The sequence below is a fragment of the Zea mays genome, chromosome 3, assembly GCF_902167145.1.
Source record: "Zea mays cultivar B73 chromosome 3, Zm-B73-REFERENCE-NAM-5.0, whole genome shotgun sequence".
Lineage (NCBI taxonomy): Eukaryota > Viridiplantae > Streptophyta > Magnoliopsida > Poales > Poaceae > Zea > Zea mays.
Window position 1 is genome coordinate 188,224,271 of NC_050098.1, and position 10,495 is coordinate 188,234,765.

General features: G+C 47.0%; 1 protein-coding gene across 1 annotated transcript; it reads right to left on the reverse strand.

Annotated features, from left to right (window-relative positions):
* Positions 1-2,934: 2,934 nt before the first annotated feature.
* On the reverse strand, positions 2,935-7,773 carry LOC100382706 (Protein ESKIMO 1). Its single transcript, NM_001175429.1, is given in 5 exon segments — positions 2,935-3,651; positions 5,962-6,117; positions 6,219-6,418; positions 6,665-6,836; positions 6,924-7,773. Coding segments are annotated over 5 exon segments (1,626 nt in total). The 5' UTR covers positions 7,646-7,773; the 3' UTR covers positions 2,935-3,275.
* Between the last annotated feature and the right edge of the window lie 2,722 nt (positions 7,774-10,495).

Consider the following 10,495-nt stretch of genomic DNA (forward strand, 5'->3'; position numbering starts at 1 on the left):
TGCCTTGCCCCCCCTCCTCTTTTGTTTGCATACATACCATCTGTGTGTTTACTACTCGATGTAGCATTGGTGTCTGTGGTAAATCTGATTGCATGTGGTGAACTATGCACAGGGATCTGAAGGAGCATCTAGCAATCGTCTGATTCTAAGAGGGCTACTATGAATGAAATGATGAGCGCGGCGGAGGTTGCCGCAGATGAGAACATGTCCACTATGCATTTAATCAATCATCGGTGGGGATTTTTTTTTGTGATCAATTTCTTCTGTGGAAGAAGTTTTTTTTGGAAACGGCCCAATCATCAGTGGGGATTGTATTGTGATCAATTTCTTCACCTTGGTAAGTAATTAAGTAATGTCTTTAGTCATGTACTGATTGGAACTTCTCTGACATTTTGTTCAATTATTTTCTTCAAAATATCATAATGATTGGAAGCAAGCATTATGATCAACCTAAGGTAAGGAGTCGGACTACTCGTTTCATTGGGCAGCTTGTATTGCTCTGCTTGGTTTGTGATAGTAAGATTTATTTTTGCCTATGTTGAACAATGTTTTTTCAGTTGGGTGCGAGAAGTTCAGAAGCAGCAACTAGGTGGATCATCTGCATAATGGAGTTTGCATTAAAGGCCAGAGTTTTGCTTATTTTATTGCTCCACTTTGCTATCAATATGTTCAATAAAACATTCATATATTTTCCATTCTACTAGCAGTTGCCTAGAAGGATGAGCACATTGTTGCTTGTTCAGGTAGCAGATAGCAGGCTTACAGGTACCTGTAGATCACACTTTGTTTTGTAATTTATTTTGCTGCATAAGAATTAAAGTATGATGTAAACTCATCGCTGCATGTATTTCTAAAGCCTACTGCATTTCTTAATAGTCATACGCTCAAATCTACATACAGAAACCAACAGTTTTTATAAGCTCTGTCGGGATAGGGCGCCCGTAAGGGCGCCTTATGTTCTAGTATATTAAAATGGCCACCCCTAGTTACCAACTCGGCAGGGTGGATATTTTAAAACTGAAACCCGTCGGTCTATTCAGGTCTTCGGGTTCGGGTCCTCTATATGCTATATTTCGGAGGTATGGGTTTAGGTTCGGTTCCTAACCTTTGAAATCCGAATAGACTAAATAACCCAGAATATAAAAAACTCTTAATATGTAGTGATGGTATTATTATATGATTTATGAACTTATTAGCTAAAAATATGGTATCATCTTAACAATAGTATATATATCTCTTTATGCTATTTTTTATAGTCACTTGTGGTAATAATTGTACTTCTAATTAATTATTTATTTTATATATTTGAACAAAAGATACTAGTATCTCTACTATTCGGGTCTATTCGGTGGACCGGATAGACCGAACCAAAATTGTGAGTCTATTCGGGTTTGGTTCATAAAATTATTTTGAAAATTTCGGTACTTATTTTTTAGAACTCAAAATTTCACAAACTCGAATAGACCGAATCAAATTATCCTAATAGACCAAATGTCTAGCACTATTGGTAACTATGCACGGAAAGCCGTTGGAGACCTTGCCGCCCTCGCACTTGTCTCGCACCACCGGCTAGGGGTGAAAACGGGTCGGGTATACCCGTCGGATACCGGATACGGATAGTGCAAATACCCGTTTTTTCGGATACGGATTCAGGTATTTTTATATTCGGGACGGATACGGGTAGTACCCGGATACTGTAGCTTCGGATACGGAACAAGGACTACCCGGTAAATACCCGGATATTCGGGTCGGATACGGGTACCCGGAATTCGGGTACCCGTTTTTTCTTTTTCTACATAATAATATAGTTATAAAATCATAACTTTTACATATGAAATCGGATGAAGATAAAGTTTATATAAAAATTGTAGAGCTCGAAGAGATCTATAACTTTGTAGTACATCATTTTTTGTTTAAACATATATTTAGGCCAAAATTATTAAAATTATGTCCAAATTTATATCAAATTAATATAATTTATTATTTTTATGTGGAGGGCTTAAGGTTATCTCCACGTGGGAACTTAAGGTTATCTTTGTATAGACTATTTATTAGTATTGTTAACTTATTTGTAATTTTTGGTCGACACTACGTTATTTGATGGATTTAATTGTATTTTGATGATTTTCTACAATAAGAAATTAATAATATATAAATAGTCTCAAAAAATCATGAAACTTTACGGAGGCACAACATATGTTCCTATATAACCATAAAAAATGTTTGGATCATAAGAACTATAAGATGCCCGCGTTTCTTCCATTTCACGTTCACTTATTTGTATGAGTTACATGTAAAATCACTATAAGTATCAAATTTCAACGTAATCAGTACTTTACTTTATCATTTTCATATGAGGTCTTGAGTTATTTTCATATAAAATGTTTATTTGTTTTTGTAACTTATTTCCAATTTTTGATTGAAACTAGAATATTTTATGAATTTTTAATATTGCGATGTTGGTTCTACAATGTCCTTGTAATTAGTAACTTTGAACTCCATGATGTCAAATTTATTGGTTTCCTTTCCTACATTTGATCTATCATATACATGATTATGTATTGCTTAATTTATATATTTGTTGGGTGGTTGGACAATTAATATCATCGGAACGAACTACCCGACAATTATCGGTACCTACCCGAGTAGTATCTGTTATCTATTTCTTACCCGCCCGGATTATTAACCGGTCCCGTCCTGTATCCGTCCTGAATCTTAACTACCCGTATCCGGTCCCGTATCCGAGAGAAATACATTATGGTAGAATACGAGATGACCTTGTACCTGACTGTATCCATCCCGTTCAGGGCAAAGGAGATACGGGAGTTTCAGTGCCAAACTGAACGCCAAAAGCAGCGCGGAACCTGTCCGAATTGGGTCGGGCCCATCAGGCGGCCCACGAGGCTGGACGCATGCGAGTGCCCGTTTCTGTGTAAACCATATTTGCTCCGGTTTTTGTTACCCCGGCGAATGTACATTTTGATCGATCTGGGATAATCAATGTCGCAGCGCGCCCATTTACAGTCCATTTTCACTTGACTGACCTATACCACCTATATATATAATAAACAACCAAAGGCGTCTGTCGACATGGAAAAAGACCAGAGAGAGAGAGAGAAATATGAAGAAAAAAAAAGAGGAGAGAGTAAAAAAAAAAATCCTTTCAGAACCGACGATTGTGTGTATAACCAGTCCACCAGCAGCCAATAAAATGGAATTGGCGAGCCGAGCCGAACCGAAGGGTTGGCCCTCTTGTGCCGGTCTCTGTAGCCGTTTCACTGGAACTGGACCGCAGGCCTGGACAGTATCCTGGTGTAGAGCATGAGGTTCCAGATGTCGGGCACGCCGGGCAGGCACCAGTGGATGCAGTCGGCGTAGGTGGCCGGGTCGGCCTGCTCCTCGGGGCCCAGCACCTTCCCCTGGCGGATGGTGTGCACGGAGGTGTGGCCGTCCTTGCGCCGCTCCGACATGGTGGTGATGTCGAGGAAGGTGATGGGCACCCGCGGCGACGCCCCGCCCCCGCGGGACACGTTCCTCGCCTGGTGGAACATGTCCCAGTCCATGCCCAGCCACAGCGGGCCGTGCCAGTCCAGCAGCGGCATCGTCTCCTTGGCGCACCGGATCCCGTCTGGGTTGCCCCACACCTGCGGGCTGTTGTTTGTTGTTGTTACAAACACACCAGAGCATCGATCGTCAGGTGACTTTTCAGTAAGCCGAACTTGTAAACTTGATATATATGTATATATAATAATAAAGGAATGCAAATGAGCCGGTGAAAAAAAAAATCGATCCGGATTTCTACGTCTGACGTGAATTGCGAAACATGCGTTGTGCGGTACTCTGTATGGCAAGTGAGGAGTCTTGGCAGCGATCGTCACTTGTTCTCTTGTGTGGTTCGCGGAGCCTCGACCGTATCTTTCGACGTGACATGCCTCCAACTACCCGCAGGCTCCGTCCGTGGACGCATCCGCGAATGGAGGAGGGGAACAGTCCACGATTTCGGTGAATCTTTCTGAGCTAGGCGCGCCGAACGGTTCTCCTTGATACTACCGCCGATATGTCTACTTCAAAGGACAAAAAACACCACCAGAAGCACACATCTCTGCAGGCTGCAGCCGGCTATTAGTGACAACACGAACCTCTCTAGGTACAGCGCGCTGCCGTCCAGCTACTCCAATACCAAACTAAGCCGGGCTAGTGACAACACGAACCTCTCTACGTCGCTTCCGTCTAGCCACTCCAATACCTTCTTGCATAAAACAACCGCCAAAGACAAACGGGAGAATCTCCGAGTTTAAAAAAAGAAGAAGAAGAAGTAGTAGTAGTAGTGTATAGTACAGGACGGACAATTCAAAGCGGTTTGCTTCACGGAACCTCAGCATCTAATCACTTCCCTGATAGCCCCCAGCCCCCCACTCCTTAAATTTTTAGTTTTTCGTTCCTCAGCGTTTTAGGTGAGAGCTTTCGTACGGCGTCATCCCCGGGCCAGCTGGCCAGATTGTTGTTTGTCCGTGTCGATCGACAGGTAACCAACGCAACCTTCCATTCCATTTTGATCCTACCAGTAGCGGGGCCGGCCGCGTGTGTCCCATTGGTTTCTCAGTGCGTGCGTGCGATGCAAGGCGAGGCAGCAGTAGTTAAGCACTGGCATTTCGTATGCTAAAGATGCTACCGGAGACGGATGAATTTAAAAGAACTGGGTGCTGACTCTCAAGAAGGGGGATCAAGTGAGACTGCAATAGTACGCAACTAGAAAGCAAAAAAAAAAAAAAAAAAAAAGGCAAAGTGTCAGATGCAAGTAGCCTTGAGGCCGCAAGGTGGTCGCGGACAGACTGAAGAGGTTAATTTGATAACTGGACCAACTTTTTTAAAAAAGAAAAAAAAAACTCTTCTTCTGTAATGAGATCCTAAAATTCCGGCAAGGCGCGGGACAAAGAAAGGTGCCAGTGGCTAATCACGGATCGCGCACAGCTGCCGGGCGGCCAAAGGAGAATCTAATTGGAAGCTTCGGCACGTCTGGTTGGTTCGTGCAAACGATCGCCCCCCCCCCCCCCCCATGTGATGAGACAGGTACGCGCAACTGTCCTAGAGTTGTAGTACCGGAACACACTACTACTACAGAAAAAATGGATTCGGACCCCTCCCCCTAACAAATTATTGAGATTTAGAGCTGAGGGAAGGTGCTGGTCCAAGTAAAGTGACGTCTAAAAAGTCGCGTCTACCATCTGTTACCGTAGCGCTGGAGTACAGTAGCAGTGATCGATCCGCTATATATATATATATATGCTCCTCATTGGGATCGGTACTCCATGTGAGCAGCTACCACTATGCAATGCATGCAGCGTATTACACGTGGGCTGAAAACGTCAAACCCTTGAGATGGTAATACCGAGTCAGTCCGCCGCCCCCCCCCCCCCCCCCCCCCCCCCCCCCCCCCCCCCCCCCCCCCCCCCCCCCCCCCCCCCCCCCCCCAACCAAAACACCAGCGGGCGCCGGGCGCCGGGCGGGTGATCTACTACTCTGACATTTTCCAAACCCGTCCCCCAAGATAACGACCAGTACTCGTCCCGACGCACCCTTTCCCTCTCGACTCCAAAAGGAGAGACAGAAGAGACCACGCGCGAACGCGCTGGCCGTTTCGCCCACGGCACGGGACCACCCACCGCGCTCACTCCGCCACTAAACCATGCCCTGTACTAGGATAGGATCTGCACGGTCTCTCTCGAGCGGGACAAGCTCGATGCGGATCTTCGGCAGGCACCAGCACCAGTGCACCACGCACGCGCGCGCAGCCATGTACTGTACCTTACCCTTTGCTACGCGAAACGAACAATGGATCTGGCGCGCCCCACACGCGTGCGTGACGCGTCGCGACGTTAATTAATTAAGAGCCGTTGTTTGTTGAAGAGCTTCAAGTACTACTACTACTGCTACTAGGTAGTAGGAAGTGGGCCGGGGTACCTGATATGGAGAGGAGACATGCTCATGAAGAAGACGGACGTGCGCGCCGGGTCGACGTTGTCGTTCACCCAGCTCGCCCACGTCGTCAGCACCTTCCGGTACGCTTCGATCCGCACCACCTCGTCGTGCTCCTCCCAGCTCTTGGCGCCCGGTCTCCTGCGCGATTTACGTACGTACGTAATATAAACGAGGGTAGGTCAGCTCTTCGCGCGTGTATACGTCGACGGCGCCCTTTCCGGCCGGGAAACGTAACGTACATGACTTTCATGTCCAGCGTGTTCATCCACCACATGTAGGTGTTGAAGACGAGGTAGTCCACGCCGCGCCAGTTCTCGGCGTGCGCCCCGATCGTGTCCGCCTTGATGATCCGGTGCTGGATGCTGTGGATCTTGGGGTCGTCCGAGTTCGACTCCACAAGGAACGGCGCCCAGTAGAACTCCACCGTCGCGTTGTACTCCTGCATTGCATTGCATTTACAGGCCTGGTCAGCGACGGCCCAGGGAAACGCGCGCGAGAGGTTTGGTGCACCTAGCTAGCCGCCCGTCACCAACGTGCACGCGTCACGGTTGAAAAATGGACGGAAAACTTGAACGAATTGCAGTGTTAGCTAGGGCACCCGTGGGCCCTCTTGGCTAGCTGCCAGAGGATTACGAGTCCTTTGCTAAAGCAGGCGGAAAGGGACAATGGCAGGTACGATACGAACCCAGGCGTGGAAGACGACGCGCTGGCCCTCCCATGTGACGTACTTCTTCCCCGGCGGGGACGCCGACTGCACCAGGCACACCATGGACTCCCACTGGTTGCGGTTCAGCGAGTCCCCCACGAACATGAACCGCTTGCCCCGGAGCCTCTCCATGAACAGCTTCGCGTCGAACCTGCAGGGATGGAATTCCAAAGGCCTCGCCGTTTAGCTAGCTAGCACATATTGTTTGCCACAGCGCGAGCCGAGCCCCGTACCGTACCTGGGCATGGAGCATCCCTTGGGCTGCCACCGCCACTTCTGGTACGTGTCGTCGCGCCGCCCGTTCTTCATGCACGTCACCTGCGACGTCAGGAACTCGCACTCCTCCTCCCGGTACAGCGGGTAGCTCGTGTTGTCGAACACCCACCGCCCCTTGGACAGGTCGCAAGTCTCCGGCACGCCCAGCGCGGGCGGCACCACCGTCTTCTTCGCCGCGCGCTGCTGCCTGCGCGGCTTCTTCTTCTTCTTCGCCGCCGCCTTCTTGGCCGTATTCCTCTCGCTCTTGGCGGCGGCGGTGGCGACCACCTTCTGCTGCGGCTTCTCGACAGCCACCGGCGGCGCCGTCGTCGTCGTCGTCGTGGTCACCGCGTGCTTCTTCGGCTTCTCCTGCTCGCCGCGGTGCAGCACGGCGGCGGGCTTCTCAGAAGCGGAGATGTCTCGCCGGGGCACCACCACGACTTGCCGCCCACCAGCGCCCGTGGTGCCCGGCACCGCTGGCGCGGGCACGCGCGTGAGCGGCTCGATCGTCAGCGACCGGATGTCCTCGCCGTACATCACCACCACGCAGAGGAAGAAGAAGACGCTCGCCACGTAGACCGGCAGCCGCCCGCCCTTGCGCAGCGACGTCGTGGCGTGCTTCGTGGCGGACGCGTCGAGGGCGCCGGCGCCGGCGCCGGCTCCCGCGCCCGCGTGCGACGACTTGCGCCGCCCCGCCAAGCTCATGGCGCCCGCGCTGGCTGATCCTAGCTAGTGCCTAGTATAGCCCTCTCTCTCTCTCGATCTCCCTGTGCGCCGGAGCCGGACTACTGTGTTTTCGCTTGGACAGACCGGTCGATGGCGTGCCGCGACCGCGATCAGAACTCAGAAAGCGGGGGAAGCCGGATCGTCGGGGCGGTCTTTATGGGTTTGTGGCGAGCCCCGGCCGGGGGCGGGGAGTCAGCACCGGGGGGCTGCGGATTTGGTGAGGAGGGGACGATGCCAATCCCCTGGATGCTTCTCACACCCTTCTCTTCTTCCCTGGGCTGGGCAGCCGTTGAACGGGCAAGTGCAAGCAACAGGCATTAATTGGATGGATGCAACGGGTGATTCGTTTTTATTCCTTGACAAATTCTCCTACTAGTCGTCGCGACCTGGCCATTGGAGACGAGACGAGAGGCATGGACAAACGTGGTACAGCACGTCACTGACATATTTGGACTAGTTTAGTTTCAACAAATACTTCGTATGCACAGCACCGTACGTATTGAATAGTACTCTATACACGCACACACACACCTCTAAACATTATTATTGAGGAGATCGGAAAAGATCTGTAACCGATCCAACTGTTATTCCAGAACCATTAATAATTTAGGAGGAGTTAATAGCTAATTGACTAAAAATTTGCTAGTGGAATTAGGGGTGTTTGAATGCACTAGAACTAATAGTTAGCTGGCTAAAAATTATTAGTGAAATTAGCTTGCTAATAAATAACTACCTAACTATTAACTAATTTACTAAAAATAGCTAATAGTTAAATTATTAGCTAGTTTGTTTGGATGTCTCAACTAATTTTAGCGGCTAACTATTAGTTTTAGTGCATTTAAACACCCTCTTAGTATACGGTAGAAAAGGTGCAGAGCTAGCTATCTTGTTGGACGGTGAGCTGCTACCAGTAAATGGCCACATATGTTTGAACGATTTTATCTGTCCGATCTGATGCTGTCAGGTCAACGGGGTAACTCCATTCTATATATACAGGGGGCAGCAGCCTGTTTTCGAAATATGATGATGATGGTGATGGTACGACGAGCACATGTTGAGAACAACATGAACACGCATTTCCTCTCGAAAACGAAGAACGTATACGTGCGCGTGCCTCACATGTAAATATACCACGATTTCACTTGATCTCTCTCCCAATATGTTTTCGTCGCCTTGATTGGTACAGTACAATAACGCGTGACATTCCAGCTGACGTTCTGTATGTCATGTGCAGCGTCCGGTTTCGAGGCTTCTGGAAATGACGGGGTTGCGTCGACGACGTGACGGCTGATTATTATTCCAGTACGGTGTGACAGAGGAGACTTCTCTTGGTACCGGGGGACCTGGATCACTCCTGGATTTTGAAAGCCAGTATATTGCCCCAGTTTGTTTCAGCTTTTTAGAGCTTCTAACCATCAAAAGCTGCTGCGGACTGTCAAACGTTCAGCTTTTCAGTCAGTTTCTATAAAATTCGTTTAGGTAAAAACTATTCAACATCAACGTAAATACATAATCGGTTGAGTCGTTGCATTAGTATGAATCCGTCACTTTCTAGATCTTGAGTCCTATGAACACATTTATCTTTCTCCGCACGTAATCCTAATGATACTCAGCTTCTCTACACAGCCAGATTCTCCCCATAGTCAGATTCTCAGAAAAGCTGGTCAGAAAAAAACTGAACCAAACAGGCCCATTGTCTCTTGCCATATATCCTCATGCCTTCGTTTTAAAATATGTAATTTTAGTCTTGTGCTAAGCAAGCCATGCTTCTCAAATTTAACTAAGTTAAAAATCATGAGTATCTACGATACCAAAATATTTTTTATTAAATACACCATCAAATATGTCCTGCTAATGCACTTACTAGAATTTTATATGGGCAAAGTGAGATTTTATTTGCTACACAAACATAGAATTACAATCTTGCTAGATGACATTTGTGGATTTGAGAAGTTTAATTCAAGACAAAACTAAAATGTTGTAGAATAATTGAATGCTGCTACGGAAATCGCAGATGGTTTAGAGAGAGATTTGATTACTTATATTTACTTACATGAAAAGATAAACTATCATAGCGCATGTTAGTGGATGGTGAGTATATATGCTTACATGGACAGCTAAAGGCATATTAGTGGATGATGTGGCTTGCTGACGTGGATATTTTGCACAAAGATATAACTTCATGTGCTAGTGGGCTATAATAATAACATGTTAGTGGGTGATGATGTAGACAACTTGTGTGTCAAGATAGAAAGTAAGTATGAATTAAAAAACTAAAATAGATATAGATGCAGATACAAATATAGATATAGATATGAACAATATTTTAGAACTGGGGAGTGAAGAGCTAACATGTGACTAAGACCCTAGCCTACTCATAACTTCACAATGTTTTTTAGATAAGTGTTAGTTTTCCATTTCATCCCTCTTCAAAGAAGAGGCATCAATCCACATGAAAATATAGCCCAAGAGGGAAACAACAATATCTCAACAAACCAGCAATATCTCAACAACAATATTGTTTAACTGAAGTAAAGGGAATTTGTAGGAAACGGGTGACGCCTAAGAGGGGGGGGGGTGAATTAGTACTTCTAAAACTTTCTCTAAACTAGGCCACAATTAAATCCCTAGAGCAAAACCTATGCAAATAAACAAACTAGAATGTGCAAACTAGGTTTTGTCTAAGTGTTGCTATCCCTACCGAAAAGGCTAAGTTTCAATCTACACTATATAAGTATGAATACACGATTGAAACTTAAATGCTTAATATAAATGCGGAATATTAAAGAGCAAAGTAGAGATGCAAACTCTCGTGGATGACGCCGGTAT